At 32.4% G+C, this 23,055-nt stretch overlaps 3 protein-coding genes across 3 annotated transcripts; 2 read left to right on the top strand and 1 right to left on the bottom strand.

Moving 5' to 3' along the window:
• Positions 1-1,962: 1,962 nt before the first annotated feature.
• Positions 1,963-6,253, top strand: LOC114758656 (rhamnogalacturonan I rhamnosyltransferase 1). Its single transcript, XM_028947723.1, has 8 exons — positions 1,963-2,394; positions 3,074-3,141; positions 3,453-3,541; positions 3,874-4,039; positions 4,584-4,873; positions 5,038-5,242; positions 5,338-5,495; positions 5,745-6,253. Exons 1-8 carry the CDS (start codon positions 2,055-2,057, stop codon positions 5,968-5,970), a joined length of 1,542 nt encoding a protein of 513 aa, XP_028803556.1. The 5' UTR covers positions 1,963-2,054; the 3' UTR covers positions 5,971-6,253.
• A 1,940-nt stretch (positions 6,254-8,193) lies between these two features.
• LOC114758627 (TMV resistance protein N-like) lies at positions 8,194-10,168 on the top strand. The gene is made up of 2 exons (XM_028947695.1): positions 8,194-8,684; positions 9,646-10,168. The coding sequence occupies exons 1-2, from the start codon at positions 8,194-8,196 to the stop codon at positions 10,166-10,168; spliced, it is 1,014 nt and encodes a 337-aa protein (XP_028803528.1).
• Positions 10,169-14,027: 3,859 nt separating this feature from the next.
• LOC114758594 (transcription factor BIM2) lies at positions 14,028-20,143 on the bottom strand. The gene is made up of 8 exons (XM_028947649.1): positions 19,980-20,143; positions 19,709-19,879; positions 19,017-19,101; positions 18,254-18,323; positions 18,060-18,155; positions 16,673-17,085; positions 15,737-15,866; positions 14,028-14,555 (listed from the first exon to the last, which is right to left on the bottom strand). Exons 2-8 carry the CDS (start codon positions 19,815-19,817, stop codon positions 14,454-14,456), a joined length of 1,005 nt encoding a protein of 334 aa, XP_028803482.1. The 5' UTR covers positions 19,818-19,879; positions 19,980-20,143; the 3' UTR covers positions 14,028-14,453.
• Positions 20,144-23,055: the final 2,912 nt, after the last annotated feature.

Genomic DNA, 23,055 nt, shown 5'->3' with positions numbered 1-23,055 from the left:
CGTCAGGCTCAAAAGAGAGAAACAATGTGCGCTTAAAAGCTGAATAGAGCTTTCACTAGAAATCCAAATAAAAGTTCATTTTATTACTAAGCTCAGAACTTGAATAACAAATCAATCAACTTTATGAAGCTGAAACTCTATAAGTACCTCAAATCAAATCAAAATAAAATACTCATCCAGTCCTAAATATAAGACCATTTTCGTAGTATAAATTATACTACGAAAGGGGTCTTATATTTAGGACCGGAGGAATATAAAATCGATGACAAGACATATATAATGAATAGAACAATTTATTTAATAAACTTTGTGTAATGTATAAAAGAGACTGTGTTTAATTGATCATCACACAATCAATAGTTTGGTGAATATACAAAGATGTATAATTCATGTAATAGTATTAGACTACGAGGCATTTTTGTGTTCTCTTTTGATATGTCAAACATTTGGAATCCAAGAGGTTTTTTTTTTATGTTATGATTTAGAATCCAGGAGATTTAATTTCCAATAAAATGACGCAATGCTTACGTTTTTCTCAAAGTAAAAAACATCTGTTCATCGTATCCTTTCTTTGTGTTTTGCTTATAACTTCCTATTAATTTGTTGATACGAAAAATCTAATCATAGAAATAAATATTTATTACAATTTCCGAAAGAAAATTAATGTCCATCCTTTTCTTCTTTAATGGAGATTGAACAAAAGAACAAGATTAATTAGAATAGAAAAAATCACCATCCGGAAAGGAAATTAAAGTAGTGCGTAATAAACAAGCAATATGACAGTTTCTAAATATGACAAATTCAAAATATATAATTTCATAAATCATGAGGGTGTGTTTGTGTGTGCGGATACATACTTGTGAACAAATATTGTCTAATTAACTAGATATATGAAATTTGAAAAATAAGTTGTGATGTTTATAGTATAGAAGATAGAGCCTTATATTTTATGTTTCTATTACATATTCATTTATTATCTAAAATATTTTGAAAATAAAATTTAAAGTTAAATAATCCGTGGGAAATACATGCTATAAATTGATTTTTCTTCCCTTATAAATGCTTAAGTTGGCTTGGAGTTTTGGATTACCTTTCTTAAATAACCACATCTTGAAGAAATTACCATTTCGAGTTCCTTTAAATGCATTGTTAATCAGCTGAAAACAACTCTACAAGAATATTTTTCTTTTATTTTGGGAGCAAATTATATTAGAGGAAATTATTACAAGGTCTTAAAAAAATATAATCACTGAAAAATCACAAGCGAGCAACATGAACCTTATCATCATAGCTTGTATTAGAACTTATTATTCACTTTTTATGAGATTCCTCTCTCTCTTATTATAAGAAATAACTACCAAAATTACATAGTTCAAAATATTAGCTAAAAGCAATAAATGTGTAAGATTTATATTCCTTCGGTTCTAAATATAAAACTCCTTTTGTAGTGTAATTTATATTATAAAAGGGATATTATATTTAGGACCAGAGGAGTACATGTTTATGAGAGATAATGAGTGGAGATCTCTTGCATAAAGATAGTAAGTGACATATTTAATGGAAGTAAAAATGAAAAGATTAGTTTAAAATTCCAGACAAATAATTTTTATTTTTAGGAATACCACTGTAAGAGAGATTGTTTCTTATAAAAAGAGATGGAGAGAGTATATTCCTTCATTCAAAATACATAGTGATTTTCCCATGATATTATCCAACGGAAACACACACAATCAATGTTTTCATCAATTGTTTTTCCGTACACAACACTCAACGACACATATAATAGCAATGAAAGGAAGGGCATTAATTCATATATTTATTCTCAGAAATTAAAGCATTCTTCATCTTTATAAATATCCTTTAAACATCCCCCTCTAATCACTGCCTTCTCCTTCTTCTTCCTTCAGTCCTCCATTCATCTGAGGGATATTCCATTTCCAATCCTTCATACCCTAAAGCAAAAGTCCTCGTCCCTTTTTGTTTGTTGCCCTCTCTCCAACATATATATAGCTTTATATCATCAACAAGTTAGTAAATTCATTCATTGAAGCAGCATGGGGCATAAGAAGAATGGTTTTGATGATTCAGAAGACGTGGAGGAGAAAGGAGAGAAGGGGTCACATGGGAAGATGAAGTATGTGGGAGTTTTGAACGCAGAAGTGCTGAAAAGTCTGATCATCGGAGGGGTTAAGTCTGAGAAACTGAGAGGTTTGTTATTACAGGGAGGATTATTGAAGGGTGGTGCAAATCTGAAGCTCTTCATGGTGGCAAAGTCAAGATTATCTTCAACCTCAAGATTCAAGTTATGGGTTCTTCTCTTCACTTATGTCTTCATGATTTGGATTTTTGCAGTCCAGTTTACGAATTGTTTCTTCTCCCATCTCCCGCCCCCAAGTACGTATCCTCTCTCTCTCTCTCTCTCTCCACACACACACACACACACACACAAACCGGACATGTGATTACTTCTCATAAATTTACTCTTTCCTCCGATTCTTATTATAACGCTTTTCTCGGAAGAAATAGATATGATGCTAGGTTACCTAGTGGGGAATTAATTACATTTCTGATAAAGTTAATTAATGGCTTGACCATCTCATCTTAGTTAGTTAGAGGTAATTATTATAAGGAGTTAAGGAATGCCTGAAGTAATTAATAATATTATTCAGTCTCCTTAAAAGTTAAAAAGTAGTTTTTTTCCCCCGTGGGGAGAGCACTAAATGTTGTTTTGTTAGTCAAATTGGCTTCGTCCCACTCATGCATGAGTTTTAATTAGGATTTTCTGAAAAGTTAATGGGAATCTAGTGATTCATGGGGATCGGATTATATCCTTTTCATGAATCTTAACAAGAAGTTGACTTAAATACTCTTGATATAAATATATATATATATATATATATATATATATCGTTATCTAAGACATGCCCCTCGGCGTTATTATTCAGCTTATTCCCTTTTCAAGTTCATTAATAAAGTTTTAAATTTTGAATATCTAGTTTTAGAGGATATTATTCCTTTCCCTTATTTCTAGTTTTATAAAAAAAATTTAAGTGCCTTATTTATTTGCTTGCAGGGATTTATGAGAATAATGGATACCTAATGGTTTCTTCCAATGGAGGATTGAATCAAATGCGAGCTGGAGTAAGCATTTTGTCATGTCATCGATTAGGAAAAATATTTCAATCGTTCCATTTTCATTGCTTGAACCCTCAAATATATATTTGTATCAAACGTGACATAAAATATATATTAATATTTTTATTTTCTTTGTGTAAATAATAAATTCCATAGAATGCGTGGTCTTATATGTCTTTCTCTAAATCTCTTTACTATCGTCTCTTTTCTGTGAGGTCCTAGTCTTCTTTACTCTTACACACACACACACACACACACACACACACATCTTTCTTTAATGGGTCATTTTCTTCTTAATTTGGTTGACTTTCGTGCAGATATGTGACATGGTTACCATTGCAAGGTTTTTGAATGTCACACTTATAGTTCCTGAATTGGACAATACCTCCTTTTGGAATGACCATAGGTGAGAGAAATATTTTGTCTATAATTATCGAACATTAACATAGCCAATATATCTCTATCTTATTAACGGGGCCTTCTGACCCAATGACACTAAATAAACACCTCTTTCAAAAATTTCTTAATCATGAAATTACAAGTTCAACTTGTTGTAAGCATGATAGGTGCGTGAGTTTCTTTCTTCAAGTGAAGGATGATAAGGAAAAAAAAAAGTTTATTACTTGTCTAATAAAACTGAATGATTTTAATCGTTTGATTTGGTTAATTTATGTGTTGAAAAGCTAAATTAACATAGTGATCAATAAATTAAATACTCTATGGTTGTGAATATGGCAGCCAATTCCCGGACATATTTGATGCCAATTATTTAATCGCATCGCTGAGAGATGAGGTTAAAATATTGAAGGAACTGCCTCCCAAACAGAAGCAAAAGGTGGAATTGGAATCCCTCTATTCCATGCCACCCATTAGTTGGTCCAACATGACCTATTACTATGATGTCGTAAGTAATACTCCCTCTGGTCCTTGTACATGTTTTATAGGAGTATTATAATATGTTTTGTTTAAAGTATTAAGTTTTTTTCACTTAATATTTGTAACTATAAAACTTTTTAGGTAATTAACTAAACTCCTATAACTAATGACTTTTATTGAAGGTAATAAGGATATTTTATAAAAAAATTAACTAATTTTAACTACTTTCACTAATTTATGTAAAGTTGTCATTAGGTAGTTGCAATAACAACAAATGAGTATTTTCTACAAATCAAGCTTATTTTGCAAAATCTACAACATACATGCACATCGGATAATTATGAAAAATTGATTCCGATGTCAATATTGAATGACTACTTTTCTACATTTATGAATTTCTTGAATGAGTGATGGAATAATTCAATCAAGTGGGACCAGACCAGTTCTATTTTTTTTTCTTGTCTTCTTCTAGATTGATACATCGTATGTACGTATAAATCCCATTTCATATATGAATTATTATGAATTGTACGTTTTGAGCAAGTGGTAGTTATTATTATGACAATGAACAGATTCTTCCTCGTATAAAAACATACGAAGTTGTGCACTTCACGAAATCAGACGCAAGGCTGGCCAACAATGGCCTTCCTGAGGAAGTCCAGAAACTGAGATGCAGAGTTAACTACCAGTCTCTGAAATTCTCTCCACCAATCCAAAAAATAGCAAAGAAGATCGTCAGCATCCTCAAGCAGAGAGGACCTTACTTGGCTCTTCATCTTCGTTACGAAATGGACATGATCGCTTTCTCTGGTTGCAACGAAGGTTGCGCCCCAGAAGAGATCGACGAACTCACTAAAATGAGGTAAATATATATATATATATATATATCATCATATCTATATGCATATTAACAGAATCTGAGTGTATGAGAAATTATATTTGTATATATATATATATATATATCATCATATCGATATGTATATTAACAGAATCCGAGTGTATGAGAAATTATATTCGTATATATAGATATGCGTATCCATGGTGGAAGGAGAAGGAGATAGACTCTGAGAAGAAAAGAACTGATGGTCTGTGCCCATTAACACCAGAAGAAACTGCTCTAACGCTACGTGCATTGGGGATTGATAGTGACATTCAAGTCTATATTGCTGCTGGAGATATATACAAAGCTGAGAAAAGAATGGTGGATCTCAAGCAAGCTTTTCCAAATCTGGTTAGTATTTGGAAGATCAGATCAGAATCGGGTTTCTGATGTATTATGACTAGCTAGCTATTTTTACTACTTAGTTTTGTTTCCTTTGTGTTTAGGTGAAGAAGGAGACGTTATTGGATTCATGGGAGCTTGAACCCTTCAGGAACCATTCCAACCAAATGGCAGCCATAGATTATTACGTGTCAATAGAAAGTGACATATTCGTACCAACTTACAAAGGTCACATGGCAAAACTTGTTGAAGGCCATAGAAGGTATGCGCTTAGTTTCTTCTCTAAATCTTTTAATTACACTCTTTCTAACCATAAAAATGAGAGTCTTTTGTGTTTCGATATCATTCTATGGCGGTTGACTTGTTTAAATGGCATGGAAAGTCACTTTCTACGACGCTTATTTACAAGTCTTTCCTCGAAGCCGATGTGAAAAGCCTTTTCCGCCGTGAAACGGTCTTGTGAATTAGAAAATTGAGGGGTGTTTTTTGTGTATGATGATGTGATGATCAGGTACTTAGGGTTTAAGAAGACGATAGTGTTGGACAGGAAGGTGTTGGTGGAACTGATAGACCAGTACAAAAATGGAACCATAGGTTGGAATGAATTCTCCACTGAAGTGAAGGCAGTTCATGCAGATCGCGTAGGAAACCCTACAATGAGATCTACGGTTCCTGGAAAACCCAAGGAGGAAGACTACTTCTACACTAATCCTCAGGAATGTTTGGATCATCAATGATTCTTTAATTAATTTCATATGCTTTAACATGGGGAATTCTTCTCACAATGGAGGAAGATGATTCTCTGAATATTGATTATACTCGTTTCCCATTCATATCTGTTTTTCATTTTCATTGTGTGAATTATAAACGCATCTGATCATTCTTTTGAGTTGTATTCCATTATAATTCTGGCCTTTCTTTTGCCCTCGCTGAGGATGGGCCGAATGGGCTCGCCGTCAATGGGCCGGGTCCACTTGGATATGCATTTATGCTTATGAATTAAAGGGTTATTGTCATGAAGCTCTAATTCAAGACATTTAGTGCCCGACAGTACCTCGAATAGGATTGCCTCCAATAGGAGGATACCTATATTTTAACAAAAAAAAAAAATTCAAGACAGATAAATCATACCACAAAGATGTCACATGAGGCACTTTATTATTATTATTATTATTATTATTATTATTATTATATTGATGAAACTTAATTTTTGATTAAGTGTACACGTAGTTTAAGATCAAAACTCAAAAGAATAAACATGCATCAAATTTTTTATCATTTGAAATGTTGAGCCTAATTATGAATCCTACAATAACCGCAATTTTATGGATTATAACAACATTGCAACTGCACACACACACACACACATGAGACCGACAATGTGCTGATCATAATTCTTTTATGGTGTGGAAGAATGGTCAAGTGATAAAGATGAGGATGTGATGTAAAATTCTTGAGGTCAAATTGAAAAGGCCCAATGGGCTAGCCCACAATTGTCAGGCCCAAAGATTATTATCCGAATGGCATAAAGTCCTCGAGCTCGTTACATATCGATCAGGGGATTCCTTTTTTTTTTATTCCATTTTTGACTTGTTCAATAATTGATTATGCCTGTTGAACAGATCAATCTGCGGAGCCAGTTAACAAATAAAAACTCAATTATTGAACAAGTCAAAATCTCTGGAAGCACTCCATATAAATCACATTTATGCATAAAATTTTATTTGAATTGTCATGTTTTGGGTAGAATTCATGTAATGGGCTTAACAAGCAAGCACCACATATATTAGCCCCTCTAAAAGAAAGGTTAACAATAACCATCTCATTGTGCATGATCAGATCTCTAATCTCTTTTATAGTATTAGCTTAATGATGATTTGAGGAATGAATCTTTTTTCTGAATAAGATTGAGTGTATAACTGAGAGATTCCTAGGGACCCTTCATCTTAAACTAGAATATTTGCATTAAACATATATTACTTCATATCTTTAATATAAGAGTTAATTAAAAACTGGTTGGTCTTAAATACATTCTTTGGTTTAAGTAAAATTCAAATATTTAATTTAAGCGTAGAAGATGACTATATGTTGTTAATTGAGATGGTAAGCAGCATCATTCTTATAAAAACAAAAGTACAAGTTTGAGTCCTGAGAAACACATTTATTGGGAGAGGCGAAAATCCTTCACTTTATGAAGAATACTTATCCAATAAAAAAAAAAAAAGATGACTATATGAAAAGGAAGCATCCCTAATCCCTAACCAACAACGGTCAAATCTCTCATTTATATATTAGTACTCATGACTGCCACATATACATATTCCTAGAAGTTAAAAAAATTTAACACCATTCCTTGAATATACATCATACGATTTTTGTAGTTTGTCCCCTTAATGGGCTGTTCACAAAAGGTTACTGCCGGTTTATATTAGTATTTTGCAATTATTTGTCACCTTGCGCAAAGTCAAATGTCAGTGCGTATGTATAAATATCTAAGACGACCAAATACACCTCTAAACCTATTTATAAATTAATAAGTACATAGTTTTTAATGCAAATTATTATCAAGAGGCATTTTAAAAAAAACTAACACATGTTTATTACAAATAATTAAATTACTATTTCTCTTAATATGGCTATGAAAGAGCATATCCGTTTACCAAATCAATGGCGAAAAAACAATCTGTTGAATAATCCTTCAACCCTCTCTTTTGTACCCACAACTGCCACATGTATAATACATCATACAAATTTTGTAATTAATCCGACAGGGGACAGCTCACATCACACAACGTCGAATGTGGATGTCCTAAAAGTCCAAATAATCCTTTTTTAAAAAACTGATTTTGATAGCATATGAACTAATACCGAACTGGAAGATAATGGATCTTGTAATTTGTGTTGACATTGTTAGAAACAACAAACCTTTGAGTAACTAAGGTTGTTCTACTATAATTTGAATGGATTTGCAGAGTAGTAGCCAATCATCTTCTTCAACATCATCTTCATTAACTTCTGCAAGTATCTGGAGAAGTGATCATGTCGTGTATCTAAGTTTCATTTCTGAGGATACTTGTTCATTTGTTCGAGATCTTTCTGACGCTCTAAATAGAAGGGGTTTGCCTAATAACGGCTACTCCTGGAAATCCATTAATCCCGACCAACATCCCTTAGAGAAATACAAGATTTATGTGGTTCTCTTCTCCCAAAAATATATTGTCTCAACTAGCCCCCAGCAGGAACTTGCAGCCATGGCGGTTGAGTGCATGAACACACCAGGTCACAGCTTTCTGCCAATTTTCTACAAGTTAGATCCGTCTCAAGTACGAAATAGCTACTTTTTTCAGAATATACAAGAGTTTGAACGAGATTCTCACAAGTTCATAAAGGTGCAAAGATGGCTAGCTACCACTGTATTTACCCAACGTGAAGATTTGGTCGTACGAGATGAGTAAGCAACATTCTCTTAGCTTTCTCTTAGCTGTTGCATTGATTTTAGAGTATAAATCTACTTATGAAGTACTTGCAAATATGCTTTTGGCATCATAATGTTCGCTTGCGTGCAAAAATACCCCATGAAGAAGTGGGCCCCCATCCTTATATATCTGTAAGGTTATCGGACGTTTGCTAATTAATTATTTTGTATCCTTTTAGAATCTTCCAGGGTTTTTTTTTTCCCATCCACGTAAATATTATATGATGTCAGATGAACATTCATGAATATTTTGAAGGTGGATCTGAACTCTTGATTACAAAATCTTCTTATCTTGTCAGTATTATTGCCAGCCAAATCAATCAAATCCTTCAGAATATTTTGGATAGGAAATATTTGTTTGAAATATACCTGGTCAACGATTGTATTTTTAGTAGGAGCACATCGTTGCAGCCTGCGAACGTACGTAACAGTTTTATTAATTTTTCTCTTCATCTTCTTCGGGAGAGATCAGCAACGAGTCATTGGAAAAGTTGTTGTAGAGGCATTGAAAATCTTAGGCAACGAAAATAAGTAAGCACTACATTTTCGATTCTTAATATAAAAACTAATTAAAAATTTAATTTGATTCTAAATATAAAATTCTAATCTACTTTGTTTCTAATATTTATCTATTTTGTCCCAAATAATGCCTATAATGATTACACATCTTAAGGAGTTTCTATTAAGTAGCTCTAATACACATAATTAACAAAGACATTTTAGGGAAGATAATATTTATTTATTATAAATAGTTAATATAACTATTTTTTTTTTAATATCCATAACTTAGTTCTAAATCTTATATTAAGAACACGAGGTAGTAATATCCATTTAGTTCTATGTGTATATATATTTGGTTGGATATGAAGAAATCATATTGATGTTCTGATGATCGATGAGCTTTTTTTTTTTCTTGTTTTGTCCCTTGATCTTTCAGGACAGTGATAAAAGACATTGATCAAACTCTTAAAGAAATGGACAAATCTGGCTCCATATCTCCAGTGGAGATACAATCTCATCGTTTTAAAAAATTAATACGGCTTTTGGATTTAAACTCAACCAATGATGTTGTCCGATCCATAGGGATTTGTGGAATGGGAGGAATAGGCAAAACAGCTCTTGTGAAACAAGTGTTTAACAAGATCTCCCTCTTTAATGATTCATGTTTCCTTGCTAACGTAAGTGAATATGAATTCTTCATGGAAAAAGTACTTCTACGTCTAACCTTAAAACAAGAATGTGTATATTCAATGGACAACATTTGCAGAAGCCTGGGACAACGTAAGATGCTTATAGTTCTTGATGATGTTGATACGATAGAAAAGTCGAAATCTTTTCCTAGAAGCAAAGATGGGTTTGGAAGAGGAAGTAGAATTATCATAATATCAAGGGACCAGAACATCCTTAAGATGATCGAAGTTGATGAAATTCACAAAGTTGAGCTATTAAACACGGAGTAAGCTCTTCAACTTTTTTGTGAGATTGCTTTTGGATGTGATTATCCAATGAAAGGTTATGAAGAAGTGACCTTTGAAGCACTTAAATTTGCTGGTGGCCTTCCATTGGCAATTAAATCATTAGGTTCATTGTTGAGAGGCCAAAGTTTATCAGAATGGCATGTTAGATTGAATGAACCGCAGAAAGTTATTGAGCCTTCAATTTTCATGGCGCTTAGAAGAAGTTTTGATGGACTGAATCAGTTGCAGAAAGAGGTTTTTTTAGATATTGCATGTTTTTTCGGAGGGAAGAAGATTGAATGTGTGAAGGAGATTTTACATAGTAATTATGAAATGTCTTGTGTTGATGAACCAATTACAGTTCTTACGATAAATCATTAGTAACAATATCAGATCAGAGAATAGAAATGCATTTTATGTGCAACAAATGGGTAAAGAAATTATTCGACGAGAATCTGCTGAACTTGAAAAGAGGAGCAGAATATGGTGTTATGATGATTTTTGTCAAGTGATGGAGAGCAACAATGTAAGTATTATTTTTAAAATTTTGCTTATTATGAGTAAATTGTTATTTCATTCATGTGTGTGTATATATTGTTAGTTAGTTAGTTTTGATCTAAAGAAGATAACAATTGCATATTAATTCTTTTTCTTTTTCTTTTTTTAACGTGGACATCTTATAGATGTGAATAACATTATAGAAGAATAATGGTACATCTAGCATCTTGATTCTTTTTCTCAAATGTATCCAGCACCCTGATCTTATTTTTTTAGTACATCCAACACCTTGATCAGGGTGTTAAATGTAAATGAAAAAATGGCATCGAGACGCTGAATACACCCAAAAAAAAAAGATCAGGATGCTGAATATACCTCTATTTTATTATAGAATATAAATTACTCTTTCAGTTTCTTTTTATAAGATATTTTTATGCCAGATCACACAGATTAAAGAAGTTGGATAAAATTAGTTGATTGTTCTGATTTTTTTTTCATAATTTAGTGTGACATTTCAAAGCTGTAATTTGATTGCTTTTAATATAATTTTATCTTTTTACAATTAATATTGTCGCAAACCTTAGTAAATGAAAGCCATTATATTTTTGGAAGAGCAAATTAATAAATGCTTCGCTATTTTTCATAAAAGAAAACAGATCTTATATCATGAAACATGAAAAGCTTGTAAAATATATCTTATGAAAAGGAAGGGGAGGAGAAATTTTATTGAGGAAAGGAATATATTTTGGGATGAAGATAGTTTATTATTCTAAAGTTGTTTATTTTCTTTATATAACATTATTTAGAGTTCCTAAGTTTAGCTTTTCAATTTATGATATAATGTGTTCGTTATATTCAGGGAGCTGCACACAATCAAGCTACAGTGATCTTGAATGAAGAATATCCGAAAGGCCGTCCGTTGAAAGCTGAAAGTTTATGGAAAATGAGTAATCTTAGGCTCCTTATATTTCATAAAATAATTTTTTCTGGAAATATTTATTTTCTTTCTAATTCATTGAGATATATTTCATGGCATAAATATCCTTTTACTTTTTTGCCCTCAAATTTTCAACCTCATCAACTTGTGGAACTAGTCATGTCTGATAGCAGCAGCACAGAACTATGGACGTGTGAAAAGGTGAAGAATGTCATATTTCTTGATTCAAAATCTAACATGTCTTAGGAGTTATACTAGTACTTGTTAAAATCAATTATCAACCCAAAAACACAGTTATTTTATAAGAAATTGTCTTTATATTTTTAACGATTTTTAATTTTGGTACCTATACTTATACTGAGTATAGGGAACAAAACCAACGATTTAAAATTATAAGATCAAAACTAAAATTTGATCAAAGTGTAAGAACCAATAATGATATTAGTCTTGATAAAAAAGAATTGTATTTGGTGGAGGATATCTAATTAATTTTAATCAAAATATAGGTGTTTGGTTAATGATTTCATAATTGATTTAACCAAAATATGAGTGTTTAGATGGGTGTAGGCCAAAACAAAGGTCATGATAGATACTCCCTTCGTCTCTTATTATAAAATCCAATTTTTTGAATAGGTTTGTCTCTTTTTATAAGATCCTTTTTAAGTTTGTCTGAACATTTAATATATTATTACCTATTTTACCCCTAGTTTAATGCATTTAATACATTCTCTTTCTTCATTTATCTTATTATTACTCTCTCATATTTATCTATTTATATATAGGGGTATATTTAAAAAAAATTGTATTTACTACATATTAATTACTTTTAACTAATTTTAACTGTTTTTTTAAGTGTGCAAGTTAGTTACAAAGATTTTATAATAAGAGACGAATTAGTAATTACTGTGCTCCCAAACAGGCACCAACTATTGTTTGATCGCTTTACTCAGATATGGTTGCCAAATTTGAGAAGCTTGAACCTCTCTGGCTCAAAATATTTAAAGAAGCTGCCACATTTTGTGTTGCTCACAAATCTAGGGAGGTTAAATTTCGAAGGATGTACTTCATTATCGCGGCTTGATTCGTCTATTGTGCTGCTTCCAAGGCTCAAGCACCTGAATTTGAGAAACTGCACAAATCTTATCAGTATTCCAAATGAATTATTTGACCAAACCTTCCATGAATTTCGTTGGCCAGGGAAGAAGGCCTCTCTTGAATTCCTAAATCTAGCTGGTTGCTCACAATTTGCCACATGCTTGAATTTCAACAGCACTTGAAAACATTGCTTCCTATCTGACAATACAATACTGGGTTTTTCTTTCAAGTGTTCAATTTCACAGTACTTCGCTAGTCTTATTTATAAAGTAGAGAAAAAAAAAATTTTTGTTTTATTTATAAGTCACTTCATTAAATTTTTAACATGAATGTATCATATTATTCTTCATTTATTATAGTGTAGATAGTTTTTTTTTTAGAAAAAGGTATATATTAAATAAGAGTAAAGTTAGAAAGTTACTTTATTTTAATAAAGAGTTAATGCAGTTTAATATTTTTCTTAGTATGTGTAAAACATGTTGAAAGTACTTTATAAATAGAACCAGAAGAGTATTTTCTAGTGGCTCAATAAGAATGATGATTAAATTGGAGCTTTTTAAGGCTCCGTTCGCTATGAGAGAAATGAAGAAGAAAAGAAAGAAAGAAGAAGTTTTAATGAAGTTGATTTAAAAAATTAAAGTAGCATTGTTAAAAGCTTTTAAGTAATTTTTATCACTTTTTATCTTACAGTTTCTCTTTATTAAAATTTTAAAACCTTATTTCTCCAAAAAAATTTTAGATTAAGCTCATTAAATTTTTTTTCTCCTCTCATACCCTCCATTTCTCTCATATCAAACACAGAAGTATTGTCAAATACTGCTCTTCCGGTTTTTAATATAATACTTAATTATTAAATCAATTTTGATTCTAAATATAAAACATATTTATTATATTTATCAATTTTTTCTAAATTAACCTTATAAATAATCCATTAACCACAATTAAGTAAGAAAAAGAAAAAATATTAGGAAAAATAATTATAATGTTTAAAAAAATCATATTTCTTATAATTAATTAACTAACTCATAATTTTCTTAATATAATCAAATTAGTTCAATAAGTCTTATATTAAAAATCATTAAGAGTATTATCCATTTACTTAAACTAAGAGCACTAAATCATTATAAGTTCACCACTGGTTCTAGGAAAATGGACTTTTGCTGCTCAAATACGGGATTCAAGTTTGAATACGTGTGAATTTAAAAGACGCTTTTAGGAGAATCACCATTAAATCTCATATGACCTATTTACATAGCTATATTAAAAAGAAAAATTCCGCAAATTTTACTGCCCCCGTACATTTGCAAGCCAATGGAATGAAACTCAGTTAGCTCGCTTGAAAAGTTGTAGGGCATAATTAAGATTATTACCAAATGACATCCTCTGAAATTAAATCCACTCCCTCCGCCTTCACTGCAGAGTTTATGAAAGACTGCATTACAAGGAGTCTCCCTTAACCGTACGTAGCAAGGACCTAACAGATTGATAAAATTCCCACCCCGAAAGCTCAATAACAGTGATGAATTAATTATATGTACCAATCAATCTAGAAAACAGATGGCATACCTACACCATAAGAAACCTCAATATCCCCACCAATAATAGTGAGTTCTAAGGCTTGTAGTTCTAAAAGGAACTTCATGAATGGGTGAAAATCCACAAACCCAAAGGAAGGATGTACAGTAACCTCGACAGATATGCCATGTCAGAAAGAAGCTAGGGGAATTCTGGATGAAATATAGGCTCATAAATCATTCTCTACGTTTTCAGCCTCTTCTGAGCTTGATCTGTGTCTTCTCCGTTGCCTGCATCTCTAAATTGTGCCATTGCTTGATTGCTAGATGGCATATTATCATGATTCTGCACAACAAAACGAGATGTTAGCCTAAGCTAAAATGCAAGCATTAGAGTATTAAGTTTTCTAACATGTAATCTACTTCTAATTTACGTTGGCAAAAAAAAAAAAAAAAGAACCTACTTCTAGTTTACATACTATTAAGTCCTAAAACTAGTTTAAGTTTAAAACACAAATACTGAAGTTCATAATTTAATGTATCTTATCAGTGTATCGGTCCATTTTCTAAGTTAGAAAAATCAGAGCCTAACTCTGTCAGACCAATCACAACAAGTCATCTAAAATCTTCAGTTGGTATCTCACACACCAATTAAAATAAACATTTGTCATCAAAATGTTAATACATATTTTCCCTGTTTGGTATACTCGGGTATTTGATGGGAAGTGAAAGTGGAGTTTAAAAACATGTCTGGGATACACATAGAAGTCTTGCATAGTTTTTAATTGGGAAAAGTAATTATAATATGAAATTACTAAAATACCCTTCTCAGGAAGAAAAAAATTCCTCCAACCAAAACCCATCCACCATCAAAAAATCCATCAGGAAAACTTCCACGACCAGCAAAACCAAACCCAGCAACAATCACAGTAAAACACTCAAATGGAAAAACTCATTCACTTTGATGTGAGGAGTGATGGAGGAGGAGGAGATGGCAGCTTGGGTGGTGATATAGCTTCATTCTTAGTCAGGCGGCGGGTCAGTGATTGATCAGCAAAAGTGAAAGAGGGAAGCAATAATAGAAGGTGGGGAGAGGGAAGACATAGGGTTCAATGATTGTCATTGCTCTGTCATCCATCGATGTTGTTGCCATCACCATACGCTGAAACTTCACAATGTGTGAAGCCACAAGCAGATTTGAGGCCAAAGCCATTAAGGGAGAGGTTGAGAGATGAAGACGCAGGCAAAAGATGATGGAGACAACAGAGGCTAAGGAAGGAGGGCGGACGGTAGAGGACGGATAAGGTGGCAACAGCAAACAGAAATGAGGAATTAGGGTTGAAAAATGAAGAGGCCATAGTTGTCAATAGATTAAATTTATAATGGGTATACGGACATACCCAAGCGTATTGAATATTCATGTTTTCCCAAGACACGTTTCCAGCAAGTAGGCAATACCATAACGCCAACAATGTACGGTAGAATAAGAATAATAATCTTGTCACATTTAAGAGCGAGTTATAATACCATAGAAGTAGATGTCCCACAGCCAAGTCCTTTGTTTGCCCGCTTACCAAGATTAATTTGAACAGAAATGCTAGCCTGTGAGAGATCTAAACCAGCACTCTGTAGCGCTTGAGTCAGGTTGTGTAACAGCCTGTTCATCAAATATGTCAAGTTTATCATTAGAGCTGAAAAACCAACCACATTAGCATAACAAATGCCGCATGCTTATTTCACTCAACATCAAAGGCCAGAAATTCAACAAAATTTTCAAAATCAAATCAAAAGAAAATATATATCAGAATCAAGAACTCAAGTTCATATCATTTACTTCAATCAACTGAGATACTCGGGATACCACAAACAATTGCTTGCAATTATCCATCAGTCTACACACACGATTGGTGCTTTATAAACATCAATTACACTTTAAACTTCAGCACAAGGAGGAAACCAGCTTGAAACCCATTTCTCCAACACATGTTTCTTGCATAACATAAAATTAAAATGTTGAACTGAACAAACCCAAGAGAGTATCCCACACACAAACATTCAACTTCTATTCAGATTTTAGCGACACAAAAACTAAGGGAAGAAATGCTGTATGGCTAATTCATAAACAGCAGCTAGTGGTCCTAGAGGTTTTACTGCATTCTTCAAAAAGCAAGGAACCATCACTAGGCCAATTATGCATTAAGACCCACTTGATAATTCTTCTCCTTGATCACATCAAGAATTTCACAACTCAAGAAAGATAAAAGGGGCATGAGATCACGATAATGAATCAATAAGTATCAAATTAAAAAGTAGCAGATCTCAAAACAGAAAATCAGCAGGCTTAGACTTGCAAAATATAACAAGGGAACCATGATTTATAATAATATTAATAATATGAAAAGGAATACCAAATATTTATGGCAACAGATAAAGGAAAATTATCATCTTTTAGCAACCACCCACCCTTGAGAGTATACACTTGAGATGTTGATTGTTCCTCCCTCAATTGTCAGCTCTTCCTGTTGGTTCTGAGGTTCACTATTGGCTGGACATTCAGCTGATTGCCCATCAGAAACAGGCCCCTGAAGAGGATGGGCTAGTGCACCATCGCTTCTGACAGGAACAGACATGTTTGCATGCATAGGCATTGGAAGAGGTACTGCCTTGCATTCTAACTCAGCTTGCCTCTCCACTGTTTTACTGATAATATCCCTGCTCTGTTCAGGGTCGATCGTATTTTGGGAGCCACTGAGCACAGTGGGAGAGACACTAATGTTGCTTTCATCAAACTTCCCGGGAAAAGGTGACACAGGACCAGAACCATTCTTCACAGCTTGATGTTGGCCATAGCCTTGAACACGCCAGTGACTGTTTCTCTGTACCATTGAGGTATGTAAGCAAACTAAACCATTATAAATTTAATGGTTCAACCAGAAAAAAGAGCCCAACAATTAGAGAACTAAAAACCAGTCCGTAACTGATATAATAAAAAAAATTCTGATAAACTCTGGATCTTGGACAAATATAACAAGACAAATTCGATTTTTTTATCCAAATTTCTTAACTTTTTTCTATCTACTCTTTGATTCATCTGCTCATGTGTCCATTCAGATATGTGTTGGTCAAGCGTCCCATCATGGTTTCTGTAGAACAAACAACTATACAATTTAACTCTTTTACATAGAGTTAAAAAAAACAAGAGATGAACACAATGTGGTTTCCACAATTTATTTGGATAGTTGCATCTGCTTTATCCACCTCTCCTCAAGTATAATAAGCTGCAAACTTTAAATTGATGTCACACATATTCTGAACAATGAAAACAGAAGAAAGACTAAGGTTGCTTTCTTTCTTTTGTTTTCTCTTTGCCAACGGCTAAGATTGCTTTCTGAAATAGTATGAAATGTAAAATATGATCAAATAATTTGACCACGCAAAGTACTACTTTCCCCAATTCAACCAAGACATTTGATCTCTTTCTTCCATCTCCCTTTCGTCTCCTCTCATTGAGTAACAATAACAAGGTTGCAAATTTCAAATCAAATCATGAAATGCAATTTCAGAAAATCAAAATGGGAAAAAAAATGTTATGCGGGTAATCGTATTCCAGAACTACACAGAACTAGGATGTTGTATAAATGAATAATATCATAAATCAAATTAAGTAAATTAAAAAAAAAAATAAAGGGCCAAGAAACCATGTAAACATGATTAAATTATCCTTCATTTTATATTCATCCACACATTGTAGAAAAAATATTTAAAAATGAGCACATTAGCTACCGCAGTCGTGTGATGAAGTCAATGGCATATCAAACCAATAAGCAAGCATAAAATATCTTTCATTTACCCAAGGCATCAACTTTGTGGGCTCTTGACCCCAACCCTGATATGAACCTTCATACTTTTGCACCTTCTCTTGTAAGTACTGGACATACTCAATGACCTAAAAAAAAAAGTGAAGAAGAAGAAAAGTCAACACGTAATATGACTGTTAAGTCGATTTAACAAGTTTGAGTAGGCGATTGCCATCTCATAACATACCTCTAATAGGAATGATGCAGTATCCCTCTTTTGATCACTATGAGGTATGAGATCTCTTAATATCTGGAATCTGAAGCAAGGGGTTAATTTTCATCAATCTACAGCGTGATGACTCTTTGCAAGAACTGATACCAGAAAATTGCAGTAAACTTCCCAAGAGAAAAATAAATTCCAAGATATGCTACAGAGTGCTTATGTAGTGCCGGTGCAACATATAACTCTGTTGGCCTCCAAGTCCTATATGATAACATTATATGCTTTGCACCTCATAAAACATAGGAAACTCGATTTGATCTCTATGATTTTGTCTTACAATACATTATTAACCTGCTTTGCACCTCATAAAATACAAATTACACAAACTACATGAGAAACTTGTTCTGACCCTTTTTTGTTTTTGTCCTACAATACGTCGTTAACCTTTTGCAATAATTAAATTAACAGCTACTCTGAAAGTGATTAAATGTCCGAACAAAATCAATAAATTTACGCCTGAGATCTGATGTTTTGAGACTGTTGAAGCTTAATTGAGAGGCACAGAAATTTACTTTCAACGACAAACCTATCAATCTCAGCACAAGCATATATACATTTAGATTAATGGACCATCAAGGATATCACTCGTGCCCAAACACTTGTTTGAAAAATAACAGTCTCATTTATGGTGATGAGAAAGTTGAAATCATCACCATAATCAATGACTTGAATATTACACATGGTCCACCAAATTCTTGAGGCCCAAAGAACAATTTTTTGTACATACCTCTCATTTATCTTGCTCCGCCTTCGCTGCTCAGTAACTGAATGTTTCGATCTTATAGCACTAGCTTTATCAATAGCTTTTGTATCTGTTTTAACACCACGCTTCCCAACATAAGAACTCCAACTAATCCAGAGGCGACAGTAAAGAATTGCGCAAGAACTCAGAAATGATACATACATTTATACATAAACAAGTTAATTCCACCCAACTTTTTCCCAGACAAGGTAAGACAGCATAAAAAGTCGACCAAACATTTCTGATTAACAAACCTTGAAGTTCTAAGCCGATGGCTAATTTCAACATCTATGCCAAAACAACGCCAATGATATTCAGCATATTGAAAAACAAATACAATCTGAAGCTAAAAAGGTCAGAGAGGACAGAACTATTTTGCAACAACAATATGCAGATTTTCTGACAGACGCTGATAGACAGAGCCAAAAAAATTTTAGGACTGTCCAGATAAGATTAACACTTGACTGACAGAAATTGCAACGTGGTTTGTAATTACAAGATAACTGGACAGAAAGAAAATTAATTTAAGGGGGGGAAAAAAAGGTAACATGATGAGATAAGCCTACGAACGGAATAAATCGACAAGTAAAATAGGACCTCGTACCAATAAAACAAATACCCAATAACCGGATCTAACGCTCACGTAAAACTAGATGATAAATAACGAAAAGAACTACCTTTGCCGGTGTTATTGCTATTAGGCGTAGACGAAGGACCTTCCTTTTTAGAACCGAACTCCTCCTCCTCGTACTCATCGTCCTCCTGATTCCCTTTCCCTGCCCTCATTCTTCTCTGTACAAGAGGACGCAATTTCCTCGCTCAAATGTTGAGAAGATTAGCTTCCGAATCTAACGATCAGCCCAAAAGATTAAAAGGCAAAATTCAGAGCCCCAGAAGTGCTCAGATGCTGACCCCAGAAGAAAAAATTGAAGAAAGCAAAAGCTCAACCTGGACTAATTGATCAATTGATTAAAGATTCGAAGAGTTTCTAGTTGTTCGGCGCTGCGGCCACCGCGAGGAGGGGTTGCTATAGTGTTGAAGTGCGAGGCTCAACGGTTGGGAGCATGGCCTGAAAGGCACGAGTCACAGGGACTCATTCGACGGAGTGACGGGATGGGCTGGGGGTGGGGACTGGAGAGAGAGGGGGGAATAGCATGTGGGTTGCCTCATGTGTCTCTCGTGAGGGCAATTATTCACGCATAATCAATAGGCTTGTAGGCTTTTCATTTTTTTCAAATAAAATTTGTTACTTTTTTTTTTTTTGCCCACACTTATTAAATTAACAATAAAAATAAGAGAAACGTCCTGAAAAATTGCTTGTGACAAAATTTTTTGCCTAATGTAGTTATAAGATTCTAGGTTTCTTTTTTAGTGCTTTTATTTTGCCTTCCGTGGGTGGTGTTTGTACTTATTTCTTTGGGTTGTTAATAAAATTGACCTTGTTTGGCAAAAAAAATTAATATATTTTTTAGTTTCTCAAGTTTGTTATCGTTTTACTTTTAGTCTTTTAAGTTTTAAATCATAGATTTTGATTTTTTTTAAAAAAAAATAGTTCAAATTTTTATTAAATTATAAAAACTAATATTTTAAATAAAAAGAACTTAGTAGACCAAAAGTTATAGTTTAAAAGTTAAAGGACTAAACCTAAAATAAAAACAAACTTAAAAGGCTAAAGATTATATTAACCCAAAATATCTTAAGGACAATCTTTTTTAATTTGTGCAAATTTCTTTCCTTTACATATATAAAAAAAAAGAAAGGAAAAAGTATGCTAGTTGAAAATAGGTTTATGAATTTTTAAACAAATTTTAAGTATTGTGGTAAATTTTTCCCCAATTTTCCTAAAAGTAATAATTAAAATTTCTGTTGACCTTCCACAATAATTAAAATTTTAAAACTTATCAAACATAAAACAAAAGGAGCGCTGAACATTGACATGGGGCGGGGGAATGAGTCATGCCGCTCATAGTTTATAAATAATCGGCCTTTTTTTTCTTTTCTTTTCTTTTTATACAAGTTTGTGAGTAATTAATATTTTTATTAAAAATTTAATTAGGAATATATTACAATTAATTTCCTATCATAAAAAAGTAATTATACTTGGTATTAAATAAAGATAACGTTTAAAAAATATAACCATAGCTATTTAATTATAGAGTAAAATACATTGACTACCCTTCTATTTTACTTAAATTACAGAAACCTCCTTTCTATTTTGAAAATGTATATGAATTTTTCTTCGAATTAAAATATATGTTACACAAACCTCTTTTGTATTTTTAAGATTTAATTTATATCTATCTAACCATTAGTTGACCGTTAAGTTTGAGTTTTAAATTTTTATTTTGACCAAAATATCCCTCTTTAATATAAATGTTATTTAAACATCTATATCTATAAAAAATAATTTTGATACAACAAAAATAATTATAATACATGTATTTTCCAAATTTTTAATTTCAATTATATTATAGAATTATATAATTTTAGTTTCTCAAGAAACATTGAAACTTAATATTTTTTAAATGGCTAGAAAAAATTTTGAATGTTTATTTTCTTATCACATAATATATATTGCGAGTTTGAAAACTTATATAAATTATTTAAATTTACGTTTACATTAACTAAATAACTTAATTTTTTGTAGGGGTGTTCATGGGCAGGACTGGGCAGGCCATGCCCCCTGCCCGATGCCCGGCCCGAAAGATGAGCGGGCTGCATTTTGTAGCCCACTGCCCTGCCCTGCTCATAGAAGCCCTAACCATTTTCGGGTTGGGTAATAACGGGCTGGGCAGGGCGGGCTTCCAAGTCCAAATAATGATACCCTGGTGAAAAATTTTTTAGTTGAAGTAAGGGTATCTTATAACAACTATAAAGAAATAAATACTTGAATAAACAATAAATTCAACAAATCAATAACTTTGATTTGTGTTAAATAGATATATCTTTTAATACAACACTAAAGTGAGTTTGTTTTTGCATCTTTGCAAGACAACCAACAATGAAAAAAAACTAAAAGATACTAAACCAAATTAGAAAAACATTAAAAAGATACTAAGAAGGAAGAATTACACATACTACTAAATGTATCTAGGGCAAATGGAAGAGGGGAAAATAATACATATTATTATATATATTATATATCATTATAAGTATTTCTGGCAAAAAAAAAGAATTATAAATATATATCACAGGCAGGCCAAACGGCAGGGCAGCATATCTTGCCCGCAGCCCAGCCCTGCCCATAATATGCCCAGTCTAAAAATGCCCATGGGCAGGGCTTTTTTTTTGCGGGTTCAGGCGGGCATATTGGGCTAGCGGGCTTGATGAACACCCCTAATTTTTTGGCCCAATACGATAAAAACATTAAACAAACAAAAATTTTCAAAAATGAAAAAATAAAATTAAGGTAAAGGAAAAAATCTTAAATCCTTCAATATAGTTTGAACCAAGATTTTGAGATTTAATATTATGAAGGGTAATTTAGCAAATAGAAAGTATTTCAATATAAATTTAAATTTAAAAAAATCTTTTTGAAATATTCTGAACGAAGTTAACAGGTTGGATTTAAGTGTATGTTTTCAAAATCAAGGAGACGTGTATGTAATTAAGACAAAATGCAAGGGAGGTTATAGTATTTTACTCCTAATTATAATAGTTGTGTTTTAAATAAAAATCCACTTACATTTTTTAACTAGAAAAATGCCTTACATTTGAACCAAAGGGAATTGGTTATTCTTCATATAAAAACTTAATTAAATAATTTGGATAAATTTAAAAAATTAAATAAAGCACTTACTTGCAATAAATGTTATCTAATCTTTCTTAACTATTTATATTACGTTAGATTTTTATAAATATATGTATAAAAATTTATAAGGTGAGCTAATAGGATTGAGGGAAAAAAAGATAAATATAAAAGATAAAATAAATTAATATCTTACTACCTCTGGTTTTTAATATTAGAGTTGGTTGACCAAGTTGAGTCGAATAAAAAAATTAGTTAAGTTAATTATTTATAATA

The sequence above is a fragment of the Neltuma alba genome, unplaced genomic scaffold (assembly GCF_004799145.2).
Source record: "Neltuma alba isolate B1F8T4 unplaced genomic scaffold, ASM479914v2 tig00010740_pilon, whole genome shotgun sequence".
NCBI classification, from domain to species: Eukaryota; Viridiplantae; Streptophyta; class Magnoliopsida; order Fabales; family Fabaceae; genus Neltuma; species Neltuma alba.
The sequence above is the reverse complement of the archived record's forward strand: the minus strand, read 5'-3'. Positions and strand labels throughout refer to the sequence as shown.